This window comes from Phalacrocorax carbo, chromosome 10 (assembly GCF_963921805.1).
Source record: "Phalacrocorax carbo chromosome 10, bPhaCar2.1, whole genome shotgun sequence".
Taxonomy (NCBI): Eukaryota; Metazoa; Chordata; class Aves; order Suliformes; family Phalacrocoracidae; genus Phalacrocorax; species Phalacrocorax carbo.
The window spans coordinates 8,426,186-8,444,385 of record NC_087522.1 but is presented as its reverse complement, the minus strand read 5'-3'; the positions used below and the strand labels follow the sequence as shown (position 1 = coordinate 8,444,385).

The window sequence follows — 18,200 nt, the reverse complement described above, 5'->3', positions numbered from 1 at the left end:
GTTTTAGTCTTTGCAAAAAGTAGAAAATAAGTTAAGCCATGAAGTTTGAATCCAAATTTGAATTTTCCCAAATTTGGGGGGGTAAAAAAAAGGAGAAGCAGCTTTTGCCCACTCCAAAGAGGAGAATCACCCACAAAGCATGAGTTGTCCCTACTCACAGAAAAGCTTCAGTTTCCCTCTTTCTGGTCAAAGACAATAACTGTCCCCACTCCCCCCTAAATCAATGTTTCAAAATTACATTTATCTTGTTACGAGCACTGAAAAAAAAGATGACATGCTGCTATAAATGCAGTAGTTATTCACTCCTCAGAATCATGCCCTTTAAGATGTACCCAACACCTGTAGCATAAATAGCGATATTCCAAAATATTGGTGGTTGCAATTAACTTCTGAACAACGCTAAGTAAGTTTGAAAGAGAGCCCTCTGAGCTTCACTTATTTGGTGGCTTCTTGGTTTTTTCAGGTAGAATTGCTATCTGAATTAAAGACACAGCATATTTGTTTAACAAAAACCCCTTTGGATGTATGTAAATAATTACATCTGAACAAGTATTCTAGGATTTGCTGTATGTGCCTGGTCATTTAACAGTCAAGTAACCAGCATTCTAAACCCTTCTTTTCTCTCCTCCCTACAAAATACGATTTCATATAACACCAGCTGCTAAGTCTCAGCAAAAATGTGGTAACGAATATTTTCTTTTAAAAATAAATTTAATACAAGCCCTATATTTCCATAGAGGAGAACCTTAAAGTCTTTGCAGATTCTAGACCTTCTTTTCCCAGAATCTTCCTAACAAAACCACAGCTAAGGTATTACTCTGTGTAGTTTTATCATCATGAAAGGAAGACCATGAGATACCTGGAGACACCATTCTATTATTATTCTTACTATTTTTATGACAATATTTTTTGTGACAACTCACATCTTTCTAGATATTGTCCACATAGCAGAACTTATGAATTCAAGGAATTCAAAACAGATACTTTGTTTACAAGAAATACAAGACACATGACAAGTGAAATAATATCAAGCTTTTGTCTGTTATACTACCAACAGAATGAAAATATTTATATTTAGTGTATACATGGACCTGGAAAGAACAGGAATACCATCCCATTTGTCTCATTTTCAGGCAAGGTCATTCAGATAGAACTTTATTATTCTTCAATTATAGTGCTATTCCTGAGCTCCAGTCAATTTAAACAGTGAAGAAAAGAATTAACTCCAGATTTCACCAATAATACTTTAATAGTCACACTGAGTAAAACAATACAGATATTAGAAAAGATATAAAACTATTAGGTTCTGATACAACATGAAAAGCAGACACAGAACAGTAATGCTGAGCTTTATTTGTACAAATGAATTGCAACTGGGATTGCTTTCTAGTCTATATCATTAAACTCTTACCCACCCAAACACTATCACTCCCTCTTGTCCCCAGGCCCTTGATTTGTGTTAACTCACAAACCACATCCAGAAATCATTTGGGAAAGTGTGTTTCAGGTTGGGCCAACAATGCCAAGGGCTATTCTAACAACTTAACAGGATGGATTTTCAGGCTCTAGTGTCTGGGAACATCCCTCCTCCTGCCCCAACTCTTTAATTTACTACTGTAAATGTTACTGCTGTGTCTCTGTTGCCCTCCCTGTAGCTGATGCAGTGCAACTGGGAGGCTTTTATTCAAAGGGGTAAGCTGTCTCTTCCTGTTCCAACTTTTTCCCATTTCTTCCCAGCGGTGTACTAAATATGATGTCTGTTGGCACATATGGAGTCAGTGAATCACAAGAAAAAAAAAGAAAAGGGTGAATTAGGGGACTGTGTTATGATAGAGTCCTGTATTCCAAGGAGATGGGGGAGAAGAAAGGTGTACATGACGTAAAAACCTCATGTATGCATGGCAGGTAAGAATCCCAACACCACCTTGAATTGCCACCCTATACTGAAAATAATTTTATTGAAAGACAGATCCTGTCCCTGCTTACCCTGTTCCTCACAACAAGTACTTACACAGTAAAACCTACAAATTCTAACAGTAACATGATAATTATCGGTCTTGAAATACTGATTTTTAGAATGACTGTCTTAGGGATTCAGGGGTTACAATTCCAGTTTTCTTTGACATCTTCTAGTTCAGATTTCAAACCGAAAACAGTGATTGCACCTGTGTTATCAGCCATTTTCATTTAGGAGGAAGTGAACAAAACCCAGCAAAAATGCCCTCAACAGCTCCCCTCTCTGCAGCCAGACTCTGTAACTCCTTATTTTCACTAGCTGACTTGGTACGTATGGGGTATTAACATACAGCAGATAGACCATGCTGTGGAAACATAACAGGTCCACTGAAACACAGAGAACTCTGAGGAAGAGCTCCAGTGTGTCACATCTGCTCAATGTATATGTAAAACTGCTGGGAAAGATGAAGTAACAACTTATGGCTCAGTGCCTTCAGTAGGTGGAAGGCATACAACTACTGGACCTTTTCTCCATTAGACCAAGCAGTTTCTGGAAATTTTTCAGTCTTTGCGCTGCCACAGTGGTTGATTTTTAGCAGAAGCATCCACACCAGTCTCTAGATGTGAACGCCCGAGAAGCAGCAAAAACCTTTGCAATGGAAATTCCCCTTTGGAATTTGCTTGGTGTAACACAGGGTACGGTTAGCTGATCCTCACAGCACTCTGCAAGGCTCATCTACTTTCCTACTAAGGGTCTGTGTTTGATAGGAAGACTTAGCTCCCCCATGCTGGGACTGGAAGATGATCTAATTAAATAATTCTTAGATGATTTTCTTCTCTTCAACACTAGAGAGAAGCATAATATGTACTTTCTTTCTTTCTACTGAAGGCTAGATTCTCAAAGCAAACAAAAACCTGGCTGTGCTTCTAGAACTCTTTTTATAGTTAACCACTGTTGCTGTCTTTGAAGTACTGTCCAGGAAGAAATATCTAGAGCACTTTTTCAAAAAGGGAAACTGACACTGGCAACTCCCTCTTCAGAATCAGGTATAAATTTGATATTGCCAAAGCATTTCAGATCAGTTAAAATGATTGTAATGTAATGTATAACTTCTGAAGCTGGACAAAAAAGCGGGGCTCAGAAATCAATTTGTATAGCTATTTATTTTCAGAGGATGTCTTATGGTTTTATAGATTCTCTCACTTGCAGTCTAAGGAAAAGGTCATTAAAATGAGTGAGACTGAACACCAGTGCAAAATTGCAAGTCATACATTAAAGCCAGATCTCAAAAATTCTAAAAAAGAATTTCTGATCAAAATTCTGATCAAAAGAACCACCAATTTAAAATTGTCAAAGGTCTTAGAAAATATCACAACCATGTTATCTGCTGTACAAAGACACAGGAATAAAGCTTTTGTCTTAATCTAAATAGACATCACAAAAATAAGAAAAAAGCTAGGAGACACAAAGTAGTTCCCAACACATCATTTGCTTGTACTGTGAGGAACACAAACAAGGCTTCCTAATTGTCAACCTAGTGTCCTATATTCTAGTGACACACTACCTCTCATGAACAGAATAATTAACTAGAAGATAAGAGGAGGCACATGATCAGATCCTACAGCTTTCTATTATTTAGGATGAATGGAAACACTTTCAAGATAGGCAACTGGGAACACCTTTTTATGCAGAGAATTTCAGGGTCGGCAAAAGTGACCTTCCAAAAAAGAAGCACAAGAGAAACCTATTCTGGTCATTCAAATAATTAAATCCTCATACAATCTGGTATGAAGGTTGCTATGTGCCTTTCACCACGTAAAACCAATGGGAGTTAACCAGCCTGGTGGCAAGGAGCTGACTGAAGAGGAACAAGCCTTGTATTTCCACTTGTTGTGTATAGGTATTATAGCTTCCGCAGTTCCTGATAGTCATATAAACAACGTTAATCTTCAAAACAAATGACAGCCATTGTAAAAGTGCCTTCCTGTAAATGTGCAGCTTTGCTTTTTACTTAAAGACACACCTCGCAGAACAATAGCTCAGCAGGTATGAATATAACTAAACAATGCATAGACTCCCTGTAGTTTCAAGTTTACATCCTGCAGGCACTTTTGCAAGAGTGAGTAACAATTCACTATTTGGGTAGAAATCTGAAATTATAAAACTAGCACAGAAAAGTAGATCTTGATGTCCAACATTGCTCAGATTACCACCACTATAGATAGCGATTCATAGCTAACCCTTGTATCGCTACTAATAATTTATTTTAAATTGTTAGTCCTCAGTTTGGGAAACCATAAAATGAAGTTTTTGGAAAAAGCTTTTCGCATTGCTACACTATGTCTGAGAACCCACTTGAGAAGATTTGAAAAGCTCTATAGAACATAAATCCTACTGGGGTCTATTGTACTTGAAGCATTTGTACAATATCTCATTTCATCTCCTCCTTTTGCTTTTGGAATCCACAACACAGTTTTCAGCAAGACATGATTAAGTCCTCAACACATCTTAGTTTTAAGTTAGCTTAATGTTGTTTTAAAACAGGTTTAACAGAATAGAAAAACCCCAGGATGCCAGTGTTTATTCAAAAAGACTAATTCTTATGACTATTAGTCAGCTTGATGGAACATTTCTTGTTTAAGAGAAACATTAATACATCATCCATCAGTATTTCAGATACAAACTTTTTCAGGTTATGAACACAGGATCCAGGATAGATTCTAAGTAGGCACAACTCTAAGTAAGGTGAAAATAGGGAATTTGCACTAAGATAGAGCTGGACTTTATGCATACACAAATTCCCAGGGCTCCTCTTCTCCCAGATTAGGTATATATTTCAGTGATGCAAAACAACCTTACTTCAGCATGCGCTAGGACCATAGGTGAATAGTTTAATCTCATTACAAGTCTTTTAAAGATATAGAAACATGGAATTGAGGGCTTTAAATTAATTTATCATATATTTCCATGATAAAACAATAAAGCCTATCAAAATAATTCTACATGCCTCTGTAGAGAGCATGTGCCCCTCAGGAGAACACAGCATTCCACTAAACAAGAAGTTGGGGTGCTTTTTGTTCTTTGGGGTAGGGAGTAAGGGTGTAGCTGATTTTTTTTTAATTACACTTTAGTTGATAATAAAAATTTCCAGGTAATATTTACTTGAATACAGACAAATGTATTTTTAAAATCCAAGATTGTGAACACTGATGAACTACAGCTATCACACTATTTATAATAAAGAGCTCCAAAAACCTCAAACCACAGGAGTAATACGTGAGATGCCTGCCCAGCCCTTAGACCATACAGACAGAATGACGGGTCTGTAACTCAGTACTTCCCTGTTTTGTCCCCTTTCCCCTGCATTGTGTGTATTGTAGCTGGATGCCAAATAGCTCCCCCCCATTTACAAGGGATAAAGTGAGCTCTGCTGACAGACCAACACATAACTTTCCAGGGCTTACCAACTGATGTAGTCTGTGTGTGTGTGGGGGGGTCATGCAGTGTCTCTTCACAGCATACCACATCACTGCAGTGAGTGACAAGGGCAGGGCACTGTCATACCAGCAAACCTCTCCGCAGTTCCTTGGCAAAAGGGAGGCTGTGGCCCTCTTTAGTCATAGGCTCACACGCCCTTGGGCTTCATTTTGCACGTGCCATTCCTATCATGCATTAAAGTGATTCTTCATGTATTACATAAAAGAATAAACGTCAGCCTTGATGTTTGTGTGCACACATGCACGTATTTGTGGATTATGTTGTTTATTTAGTCAGGATAGCTGAAAAATATTGAGGTATTCACTTTCCGATGTTGTTGCCAACAAAAAGGATGAATAAGATAAAAATACAAGGGCATTATTTAGCCACCCAATGACTTCTCTTAAGTACATTCTGAAGCTTTGTATAACACAGGTTGTATGTATTTCATAAATCCAATGGATTAGTACTGTAAGAAATTTTTAAAAGCGGAAGACAGACTAACGAGGCATTAAATTCCATTTTCCATTATTTTTCCAGGTCACTCAAAAGTGGAAAGCCTGTGTTTGCTCCTGCAGCACGCAGATGCCATCACTACACTACACTGAATTGGTTTCCCCAGACCAAGCCTTTCTTTTTATTGGTAGGAGAAACACAGACACTGCTCCTGGTTTTATCAATACCAGCGTAGTGTTTTAAGCGCTGTATAGCTAAGGATAGGATAGCTAAGGATACACAGCAAGAGGAGTTACATGAGCATTATTAAACAGAGGAGAACATGCTCACCGTGCAGGCTAAAGCACGGCACAAAGAGGTGTTCGTTTGTTTTAGATAAGGGAGCTGTGATTACAGTCACTGCAAATGCTGAATACACAGGCCAGTGCTCTCTGCCCTTAAGAAGTAAAAGGACTATTTTCAAGATTTTAACTTTGATATAGAAATAACTGCTTTAAAGTAGGCCTAGAATCCATTTTTTATCTGAAGCAGCCTTTATAGCTATATCTGGATGAAGTTTTGATTTTTAGTGAGGGCAGGGCAGGAGGGTTTCCAGGCCTGTGAGTACTAGCTATGTGATGAAACATACCAGACCTCTCAAAATACCCACACAGAAGACATTTCATCACACCAGCAACATTAACTTCATATTACTATGTTTTTGCTGGTTGTTTCAGTCTTAAGTATCCCTTTGAATTAGTATTAAAAAAACCAAAAGTGTAAACTTTCCCAGGAAATAAGTACTGAGTAACAGGGAAGGTTTTGTTTATTTAGAGGTCTGTCATTCCTTTAAAACCTCTTTTATACTATATCCATTAAAACACACAAGAGGTTTTCTTCCCTCTCTTCTGTAACACTGATTCAGCTATGTTCTGGAAGTCAATAGGCAGGGTAGGACATTCCTTTGCTGGCACAGCCCTGAACAGTCAACTTCCCAGGTTTCTCTTCTGTGAGCCTGTATGTACAGGCTGCTCTTCTAAGAGGAAGGAATTTATGTTTGCTTATAGCCTTGCCATGAATGTTACTGATATCAAAAAGCACCAGACTGTTTAAGATGACCTGCACCGATTCTAGAGAACAGATTTTATAGCCAAGTAATCTCATTTTTCAGGAGTTTTGCATGAATTTGATATCTAAGTCCAAAGAAAGTAAACAGCAAATACAACACAACATAACTTGACTATGTGAAGGAGCAAAGTTGACTTACGTGTGTTGGAGAACAACAAAACTAACAGCAAAATACACCAGTAGATGTTCTAGAGGCCTTTAAGTGATAACAACATCATCTTCAGAAATACGAAAATATTCAATAGTAAGCCAATAGAACAATCCCCCAGAAAGCTTTCTTTTGGACTCAAGGCTGGAAATGCATGGCAGCTGTAAACTCATTTGCATGATTAAATGCATTTGCAAATTTAAGTGCTTTCTCTAGTACAACACACTGCACAGAATGAAGATTATGGACCCAACACTGCCATTACTACTCAAGCAGAAGTATGATTCTTAAGGGAACTTTGCCCATTGGGAACTGATTTGTTTTGGAAGGGTTGAGTTTAGAGAGAGAAAAAGTTCAAAACAAGTGTCTAGTGCCCATATGCAAAATATTTTAAATTCTACAAATAACAAGGTATTTTGGAAAGTTTAGAAGTCTGACATAAACTAGGCTACCTTCACCAGTCAGTGCTTTGAGGCAGTGCTGGGGGGGTACCCTTATAAACCCGATTCTCAGCTCGGGATGCAGGCAAGCAACTTAATTCAGCGTTAAGCCACTTCTAGGCTCCGTCCCGTATGAAGAAACGGTTTAAGCAGAGGACCACAAGCACCAAAATCTCCAAACCACCTTGTCATCAAAACACGCCGAGGGAATTACGGCTCGCTAGAGAGCTGAGCCTGCCACAGATGGAGAAATCAGTCTTAAAGCCTGCCTTGTCCGGGAGCTGTCGCTGGCGGCTGTAAAGCGGCCCAACCCCTGCGGTCGGGACCGCCGTCGTGCCCGCCGGGGGGGCTGCGGCAAAGCCCCACCGCCTGCCCCCCGCAACGCCCCGCCGCCGCCTGGCCCCGCTCCGGCCGCGGGCCGGGGCAGCCGCGGCGCGGCGAGCGAGGGGAGCCCAGCCCGGCCTCCCCGCTGCCGCCACCCGCAGCCCCTTCGGGCTCCTCACACGCGAGCGCCGAGCGGTCGCGGTCCGACACACTGGGATGGGCGAGATCACCCACAAGGGAAAGAACGAGGGGGGGGGGGGGGGGGGGGGGGAAGTTTGCTGCCTTTCTGCGCAGGGAGCCGAGGCTACCCCGAGCCCTCCCGCCGGCCCTCGCCTGTGGGGACGCGGCCACCCGCCTCAGCCGCCTCTGGTGGCGGCCAGCGGGGGGGCAAAGGTGGCCGCCGCCGCCCCCTCAGGCGAAGCGGCCGGCGGGCAGCCCCCTCCCGGCCCGTACTCACTTTGTAAGTGCTCTCCGTCAGCTTGTTCACCTCCTCGGGGTCCCGAGACATGGTGCCGGCGGAGAGGCGGCCGGTGGGAAAAGCTTCGTCCTCCGCAGAGCGCCTCGGCCCCAGCCCCGCGCCGCCGCGGCAGGCTCGGCTCGCCTCGTCCCGTCCCTCCGCCGCTAAGAAACTGTCAAAAACTTGTGGAACCAGCCGGGCAGCGCCGCCGGGGCGGGGCCTGCGGGGCCGCGGCTGCCTGACGCGGCAGGACTGGCTCGGCAGGGACCGCCTCGCCTCACCTCGCCTCGCCTCAGCACGGGAGAGGGCGGGCCGCCCGCGCCGCCTCTACCTGAGCCGCTTCCGCCTGCTGCCTCCCCGCCGCCCTCTCGGGGAGCCCCTGCCGAGCCTCTCCTCCGCGGCTCGGGTGCCGAAGCACCGTGTGGAGGCCTTTTAAGGAGGTAGCTCTGCTGTGGGCGCCCAACAAAGTCGGAGGTAAACCCTTCCTCCCAGCAATTAAGTGAGTGTTCTGTAAGAATTAATTAATTAGTCTTGTCAGAATTAATTAGCGTAGCCCGAGCAGTGCTAGGGAGGCTGGGGATGGTCCCCTTTCCCCAGCAGCCCTCTGTGAGGGAGAGGCGTGGGGGTTTCTTCAGGGCCTCTCCCACAAGGACGAAAATATCTTTCGCCTGAGTCCTGCTCTAGTGCTCCACCTGAGCTTCATGCTATGCGCTTAAGTTTTCTATTTCTTTTGTATATACACCAATAAAACAGCACCCCGTGTCATCTTTCCTCTGTGAAATGACTCGTGAGTCCTCCATGGGCGGTGGGGAAGGCAGGCAGGCAGGCTGGGGTAAGCTATAAATTTTTGTGGACCATAAATTGTCCACAGATTGTGAGATTAATTTAAAGTATGCTAGTTGGAATATCTTTCTGATAATGTAATACCAGCACTATCTTGAAGGACTTTGTGGGACTTTCATAATCTTGGGTATTTAGAACTTGGATGCAGTGCTAGGTAGCGAGTGCATGAGGCTTAATCAACATCCTTACACATCGCACATCCGTGTCTCAGTCGCTGTCTCTCCCTCTGTTTCCCCCACTTTACTGCAGCAATAAAAGCATGGCAGGCATGCAACAAAAACTGGACTTGGAACAGAAGCCTAGATGTTGGACTGTGGTGTGGGAGGACGTTATCAGGTTTTGAGAGCTGTAAAAATGTTTTCATTCAAGCACATGGAGGTGTTTATACCTTTAGAACTACAATTTACCTTCCGGGAAAAGAGTGGGCACTTAGAGCGTTATCTTGAATACAGCTAAAATGCTGGGTAGAGAGGGAGTTTTATGAGACTTAGTACTCCTAGGTAAAGTCTTCACAGACTTCTGATATTTATGGTATGAATTGCCTTTCTGTAATAGTCCAATTTATAATGTTATCCTTTAGGTATAGTGAATTATTTTGGGCCCGAGTCTACAATTTATGTTCCCACTAAGCAGTGTTTGCTCATACACGCAAGCCCTCTCAAATGTGATGTGGCTGCTTGCCTGAGCATGGGATGAAGAACTGCACTGTATATTCCCAAGTCCTTTGTCTGAAGGGTTTTTTTACAGCTCCAGAAACAGACTGTGCCTGGGTACTACTGTTCTTGTGTTACCATATGCCAATGCATGAAGAGGATGTTCCTCCCTGACAGGCTGGCATTCAAATTTGAGAAAGCAGGTACCCAAAGGAAGATGTAGAAAAGGACTTTTCCTTCCCTGACTCCTGCTGAAGAGCTGGGAGTATATTTTATAGCAGGGAGTGTGTTATTCCCATTAGGGGTAAAGCATTTGTCTTATTCGCTCTGAACTTTATGGAGCTCTGGGAGCTCACCTGGGATTCAGTGTGTTTGTTTCCAGCTGGCACGCTGAGTTCAGTCATAGTAAATAGCGATGTAAGTATTAATGAAATATGCACATCAGAAAGAAGCGATATGGATAATTAATGTAGGCAGAATTGTTTAAAAAAGTTATGATACTTAACATATGTGGGGATGCTCAACATTTCAAAATATACATTTCTAAAGGTCCTTTTACTTGTAAGCAGATGTAAATAGTTTAAAGGTCTACTGAACTCAATATTTTCTTGTGTTCTTGACCTTCCGTATTTGTTTCTGTGGTCTTCACATATCTACAATTTTTAGAGTTTTTACATAATCTTTTCTAATCTTTTAGTGCTATAGACTAGTAAAAAACCCCGGAAAATAAAGATTGACATTAACAATACAATTGTGAAGTAGTGGAGGAAAAAAAAGAAAACAAGAAGCAGCAGTTTTTAAAGAATACCTAAATGGGAAATGAAGCTAGCAAGAAGGAATCCTTAGCCTGGGTTAATGATTGCTTCTATTAATTCATCTATGTACAGATTAAAATAAAAATGACCAGGAATGGTTAAGACAATTAACATAGGAGATAATGTTAATAGATGGAAAATAGCCCTGATATCTCTTTTAAAGTAAAAGAATTAATACTGCTTTCCTCAAATTTCTGAAATGAGCATTAGAAGTAATAATTTACGGAACCATTATGAGATTAGGTTGTGTTTAATGAGGGGAAAAAGCAACAATCTGTTTTCTTGTTAAAATTAGATGCTAGTATGAAAAAATAGTGTGGAAAATAATTTTTATATCTTTATTCATGTTTTCCTTTGTCACCATAGTTTTGTATTGTTTTTCCCAAATCTTGAGAATATTACACATGTACACAGCATTTGGAAGCATTTTCTGTATTTTCTTTCTGTTGTGCTGTTAGAAATATTTTGTGTGTCAATCATAATAATTAGTAGTATTGCTCTGTTCTTGGTTAGTATTGTGTTCTACTGTGTGGCTGAAAAACTTGAAACTTGACAGGCAAATCCAATTCTTAATTTACAAGTATCTAGACCTTTGCTATAAATGATAAATTTTCAAATTAACTCAGAAAAACTCTGCTTGAGCTTGTAATACAAATGCAAATATTTTGTTCTCTTAATAGGGGATTTTTGATCTTGCATTGTGTTAAGAGTAGTTACATTACTGACTTACCTGGAATTAATTCTGATGTGTGCAAACAACACAAATTTAGAACGGTTGAATGAGATCTCATTTTTGTGAGTTCCTTAAGGATGCGCTTACATTTAAAGCGGTGTACAGTCTCTAGTAACATACTGAAGTGTTTTGTCTGATCAGGACAGTATTTTTAATAGCTTGCTAAATTGTGACCTTAATGACTACATCTTTATGCTCTGTTGCCTACATACTACTGTAAGCATTTATAATAAACATACTAATATGAGATATATTATTTTTATTTAGAAGTTTCTCTTTTGAATTCATCAATAGCACTGAATTTTGGGTGCAGCAGTGTTTGAGTACTCGGGGTTGTGCATTTTGGAATTGTTTCTTAGAGCCCCTGGAGAGTACTTGCTAACTTTGCTCTGGGGAGGAGTTCAGAGCTGTGATCACTAATCATATACGCTCTCTGAACTGACTGGAACTAAAATTAATCTGATTACTTTTTTTGATGCTTACTTTTAACGTATATTGTTTCGATAGCCAGAAAAGACAAAGAAGAATGTTCTTACTTTGACGGTGAACCCATCCGGTGGTATAATTATGTCTGTTGACTCTATCTTTGTACCGTATCTCAAGCAATAACTGCGTCTCAAGAATAATTCAGGTTAGAGGGAAGCTGGCAGGTTAATAGCTTACCTGGCCCAGCCCCCCATCAGAGTAGGGCTAATTTCATCCTCAGGTTGTTCAGGGCTTCATCCACTTGAATTTTGAGTCTCCAAGAAGCAGAAGTTGAGGAACAGAACTAGAACAGTTCTTATTTGAAACAAGTAACTCAGGAAGTGAAGAAAATCCTATACACTGTTACAGGAAACCATATTTGTTACACTTTACGTGGGGCTATCCCCTGAGGTATGTTACCTATCCAACCGAATTGCTGTCCTGAAGAGACATGCTCCATGTTGTAACTAGAACTTTGATATTAGCCTGTAAATTGTTGCCTATTGAGAAAACAAAACTGCTCTCCTTCCTCGCTACCCGTCATTCTACCTCACGTGATGCTGTCCTGATGGCAAACAGAAATATTTGTAGGTCTGTAATTATGCATAACCTCCAACAGACTCCCTTGATACTGGAAGTTTAAAAGAGGTGGCTTGGACTTCAGCGTCTCCTGATGTAGTCCTTGCAACAACCAGTTAAGAGGCTTCTGGCCTTTCACAGGTCCTTAGCTAACAGGAGCAGCCAGGCACGGGGACTGGCCTGCATGTATTTCTGTGAAGTGTGTGCTCTGGGCCCGAATCCAGCGGTTGATTCCATGTTGGCCAAAGGCAGAATAGCATAGATTTGCTAGCAAAACTGCTGTTGAGGGACTAACTCAAAATAATGGCTTATATTTATCCCATGCAGAAGGCCAATTCTCTTTTGTAGCATTTAAGCTTTGGAACATAAGTAGCAACGATAAAAATTTCCCCAAGCATTGTCAGCTTTATAGAATTGAAATTGTAATGAGAAAATGGTATCATTGATATATCCTTTGCAAAAGCACACTCAGAAATAGTCCTTTGAGTAAATACATGTATTTCTTTAAAATCAATAATTTTTAATGTTTGTTTTCTGTGTCCTGTTTGCGTGTCAGCGGCATATTCAAATATTGTTTGGAAATGATTTAAGTATGCTGTAATGTCCCATTAATTTCAGCTCATCATTAGATCTTTAACATGTGTTTTAAATAGCTTAATATGACTGTAACTAATTACATAGATTGTGGCTAAGCAGCAATTGTATATGCATGATACAGCCAGCTGTGGCCTATTTCATTCCCTGTGGTCATTAGCAGGCATTTAACTCAATTAAGAAAATAAAATATGTACACAGCATGTTATTTAGTGATATCAAACAACATTCAGAGTCAGATTAAAATTTTCTGAACAGGAAATTAAAGTGATTCTACCAGCTTGTTCGTCTGATTGATACACATTTTTCATCCTCTGTTGACACTTATAAGGAATTTTTCAAGTATTTTAATCCCCTTCAAGCTGCTGACAATGCAAAAGCACACTAAAACTGCTACAAAGTGTCTTTGGAAAGAAGTATACAAAACTTTTGAAAGTTTACCAAACCTTTTGGTCCGATTCAGCTCTGTGTGTTAAATGGAATTACTCCATTTTTATACTGATGCAAGCAAGCACCAAATAATTTTGTTCCCTGATGTTCATTGTCCTGAGCTGGTTTCAAAGCAAATGAGCTGTAACTCAGACCCGCAGGTCAGTTCAATAAGGTACTGAGCTCTCTGATTAAGGAAGACACTTAATCAAATGCTTAATTTAAACATGTAATTAATCCACTGTACTTTGGAGGGGAGGCAATCAAGGAGGTGCAAAACACTTTTTATGAACTCTTTTTTTTCTCCAGAATAAAACTGGGATGATTGTTTTGTCTTGAAGACAAATGCTTTGGATATTTGTATTTTGTGTCTCAGTTGTCTCATGTGGCAAATTATTTTGGCAATATTATAAGGCCAGGTAAAATCTGATGTCTTCATTGTTTATTTTTTTGAGACTGGAAAGAATGTATGGCATAGAAGCATGCAGTTTTTAAGTTGTTTTTGGAGAATGCCAAGGATTTAGACTAAATTTAGCATTCAGGGGAATCTAATAGGCAGTACTGTTAGCAATCCCAATCTTTTTCTGCTGCTAATTGAAATGTTTAATTCAAAACTGTTATACCCACACATTTTGTGACTGCTCATTTCTTTCGGAAAGTAGATATGCTTGCTTTAGTTCATATGCTGTGTCCACTAGATGGCAAGCAAGCTCTGCACGATGGAACAAAATAAACTTGCATAGTCTTTGTGCTCAAGGCTTTCTCAAAGCGCTTTATAATGTAACAAGATGGATATTTGTGGTAAGCAAATGGAACAGCCTCTATATTGCTCATACACAGCCTTGGAATTTTTTCTCAAGAGTATAAGTGCTGTTAGGATGTTCACATTATTAAAATCTAAATATGCCTTGGGATCTGTAACTATTTTGGAAGTCAGCACTAGTAGCAAGCCAACATCCTGGTGAAACTCTTGTTAAACTTCTAATCCATTTAGGCTCCAGTGTTTTATGAGGTGACTCATGCCCCAAAACACAGTATTTTAAATAACTATGTATTTGTTATCCTCCCTTTTGTAATTTGTCAACTGGGGATTAACTAACAACAAGTGTACTCTGTTCCAAATGGATAAACTGGTTTTGCCTGAGGCTGAGTGTAGAGTACTGCAGCTAAACATAGCATCTGCACATTGCTGATCTTAGTAATATCGGTAGATTGCATATTATAACTGGAGTAAGAATTATCAGTGCTTGTTACGAGGCAGAACATAAGGACCTCAGCTGGGATGTGATGCTGTTGCTGGGCTGGGAATTAAACATGCACCGGGTGTGAAGTATCATTCTTGTGAGTATTTTCAAAGAACACAAACATAAATTTTGATGTTATCCTTACCTCTTCCTTTTCACAGCTAGAAAAAGATAGAACAAGTACATAATACTGGTAATTTGATTGTACTTAAAAAATGGCAAAAATCCTAGAACTGCATTTTCATATTGAAAAGAAACTTGCAGCTCATTAACCCCTCTCTTCTATGCAGCCTTACTGTAATGGGGAATTACTAGAAAAATGTCCAGGGAGGTTGTATTAATAATAATAATTTCAAAGAAAATACCATTACATTCTTCCTGTAACTTATCATTTAGTTGTGAATATTTTTAGAAGCTGTACTGATACCAAAAAAGTAATCAATTTTTATTTTTTGTTAATAAAAATATGTTTATTCCAAAGCCATACATGGATATTTTTGGATTGAACCATACTGAAGTTTCTGTGTATGGACTTCTTATGAGCCTGCTGCCTCCTCTGATGTTTAGTTGCTGTTCCAGGAAGCTGCTGAAGTAGAATATAACACTGCTGTGCCTGCCAACTCCTTGTTTCTAGAGACCCACTGGCTAGTGGACATATTAGCAATGCTTCCTAGAAAACGTATGGGCAGTGATGGTTGATGCTCAACAACGCAAATCTTGGGAGCAATCCATGCAGCCTGTGATGGGTATTCATAATCATGCCTATCACAAGCATTCGCGCAGCCTGATGGTGTGCACTGAGTGCCTCTCCATAGCAGACTCCAAAGCAGATGCTGACAGTTACTGTCTCCACTTGAGGTCTTGCATGTGGTTTGCAAATGGCCTGAGAAGGCAGGTGGTTGGAGGCAGTGGGCTGTTCCACAAAGATGGGCTGGCGGTGATTAGATTAGACTGGCAAAGGCAGTCTTGGAGATTTTCATGGAGGCGATGATTAATCTGGTTGTCTGAAAGGTGGTAGCTCCAGGGTCAAACTACCTCACATCCAATGACATAGAGATTGGGAAAATAGCATGGTTAGGGAAGTTAGAGAGATTACGGATGGCTTTTCAGCTCCTGATTAACTGTCCACTGAAGTCAGTACAGTTCCTATGGATCTGCTGAAAGAGTTGGGCCTGACGTTCATAATTTCTGCTCAGCTTTCTCATTTGAAAATAAAAATGTGGGCTATATCACAAGGAGTGCTTCCTAGCCTGAAGGCAAAGTGGTGTGGGATGGCTCAAATCCACCTGGTTCTTGGTGGTGGGTTTGCTCTAGGGCATACTTACTGCATCCATGCTGGCCCACACTTGGTTTGGGTCACCTCTGGGCTGTAAACCCATAACCATTACTTTGTTTTTGTGTTTTTAAGTTCAAAGCATCTGAACTAATCTGAGGGCTGTGTTGTAGCTTGCCTGAGTAGCATTTGAATGGAATGATACTGCAGGTACGTGGTGCATGCCCTGGGGCTTGGCACGAGGGGTGTGAGAGTGAGGGCGGAGTGAGCTTCTAAGTGGAGGCAGCTAAATCCGGTGTGGTTGTACATGTTTGGCCTTTAGGGTGGGTCCTTCCAGTGAGCTTTTCTCAGGGTGTAGCTCAAATTTCATTTTAAAGGTAAGTTAGCAGCAAAAGAGATCCTGCATGCATGTAGAGTAACGTGTTATGTAGATCATCAGGGGACTGGGATCTAGGAGTGAGCTAAGCAGCTTGTCATCCTCACCTGACACACAAGGAGAAGAAAGCGCTTGGCTTCTGATAACTGCATGGTGGGCTGCTGACTTTCAGTGGGGTTCTAAGGCATAATTCTTCCATAATATTAAGCCAGTGAATTATTAGAGTTATAGATAACTTATTAGGGAAGAACTGTATGTGTTGTGCTACAATATAGACATTGCAGCTGTTCAGTTGTGTGGCTTCTGAGGAAGATGCAATTTACTATTTTTTTTGTCCTTTTCACTTATAGCTTCAGTTTCAGAGATTTCTGGGGATCTTTTAGAGCTAACTCTGTCCTGGAACCAGAGAACCTAGTGTCTGGGTGCAGAAGATAAATGGGGTTGCTTCTATGCTGCTTATTATGGCTGCTCCGCACTAGAATTCACTGGATTGAATATTGATATTCCCATTAACTCCATGGATTTCTAAACTGGTATGTTAAATTTTGAAGCTCTTTGTCATATAGAAAGCCTGTACAATACTGCCTGCCTAAACTAGGAAAAAGGTCTTCTTTTGACCAATCTTGTCTATGGGATTCATGTGTTTCTTTAAAATTTAGGACAAAATTTTGGTTGAACTAGAGTCAATGGGAGTTTGCAATTTATTTCAGTGAAGCCCAGCTTTCATTTTTATTCTTATGATTGGTGTTAAACTTTGAGTAATGTGAACTTTTAAGAGAGAAAACAGTTTGTCAGAAACTGAGGAATTTGATACTATTTCCTCCTTCTTTGACTCTTAAAATATCAGGAGATAGCCATTGTACGTGCCACATTTTTATTGCCTGCTCTTCCTCAATCAGTTGGTTGTGCTGTGTATGGAGAAGGAATTTCTTTGTAAAGCTGTTTTTCATTAGTATCAGGGAATACACATACTTTGCAGCTAAGGCCTTATATAAAAGTTTTATCTCTCTGCCCACATTGTTACTATTGTAATACTGCTTAGCAACTAAATAAAAAGAACAACAACGAAAAAACACTCAAACCCCCTCTTTACAAAAGAGAGAAGGGCCTAAGCTGCAAGATTCAGATATCAGTTTAGACCTGGAATTTCCAGAAGTCCAGGGATCTGACATTGGTTTTACACTTTTAAGTGTGAAAGGTCATCAGAGTGACCTGGTTCTGTATATACCATTTACAGACCAAGACACAAAAATGAAACAAAAGTATTACCATACATAGTAATGAATTAAAAAAAGACAATTATGATTGTCCCCTTTTTTGGAATACCCAGAAAGGATGTAATATTTTACTGGGAGCTTATTCCAGATCAGTATACTACGTCTCCTTCCTCCCCCAGTTGACAGAACAGATGGCTCATCTATCTCCTACAATTTCTGAATCCTTCAAAATACACACTCTGAGGAACTGGGGATATGTCTTTCTTTCAAGAAGTCCTATACCTTTAGTCCATTTTAATTCTCAACTTCATGGCTAATGCCTCAAGTAACACTTCAAGTATTAACCTGTTTTGTTGATTTTTCTGGAAATTTCTGGGGGATGAGATGGTGTGTAGAATTAATACTGCTGATGAAAATATCCATGCAAGTAGTACTTCTTCAGCACTGTGGGGGAAATGTACAGGGAGAGTATCTACAACCTCTTTTTCACAAATTCTCTTATATAAGCCTGTAGCCTTTCAGCAGCAGAACTATGTTACTGTGAGAGCTGTGTTCTGGGGAGTGTGACCAGTCTAGGTCTGTCTATATCCCGTGGATGGCTCTTTAGGCAAAA

The 18,200-nt window shown here is 40.4% G+C and overlaps 2 protein-coding genes across 4 annotated transcripts in view; one reads left to right on the top strand and one right to left on the bottom strand.

Annotated features, from left to right (window-relative positions):
- The window catches only part of BAIAP2L1 (BAR/IMD domain containing adaptor protein 2 like 1), a 43,782-nt gene extending 35,211 nt beyond the window's left edge, over window positions 1-8,571 (bottom strand). Inside the window, exon 1 of the mRNA XM_064461702.1 lies at window positions 8,367-8,571. Within this exon, the coding sequence (XP_064317772.1) occupies window positions 8,367-8,417 (51 nt within the window). The 5' untranslated portion in view covers window positions 8,418-8,571. The remainder of the gene's footprint in view (window positions 1-8,366) is intronic.
- A 114-nt stretch (window positions 8,572-8,685) lies between these two features.
- Window positions 8,686-18,200, top strand: part of NPTX2 (neuronal pentraxin 2) — a 72,226-nt gene continuing 62,711 nt past the window's right edge. For 2 of the 3 annotated variants that reach the window (XM_064461701.1, XM_064461699.1), the window contains exon 1: window positions 8,686-8,865. The gene's annotated coding sequence lies outside the window, so the exon portion shown is untranslated. The remainder of the gene's footprint in view (window positions 8,866-18,200) is intronic. The other variant, XM_064461700.1, reaches the window with a different exon arrangement.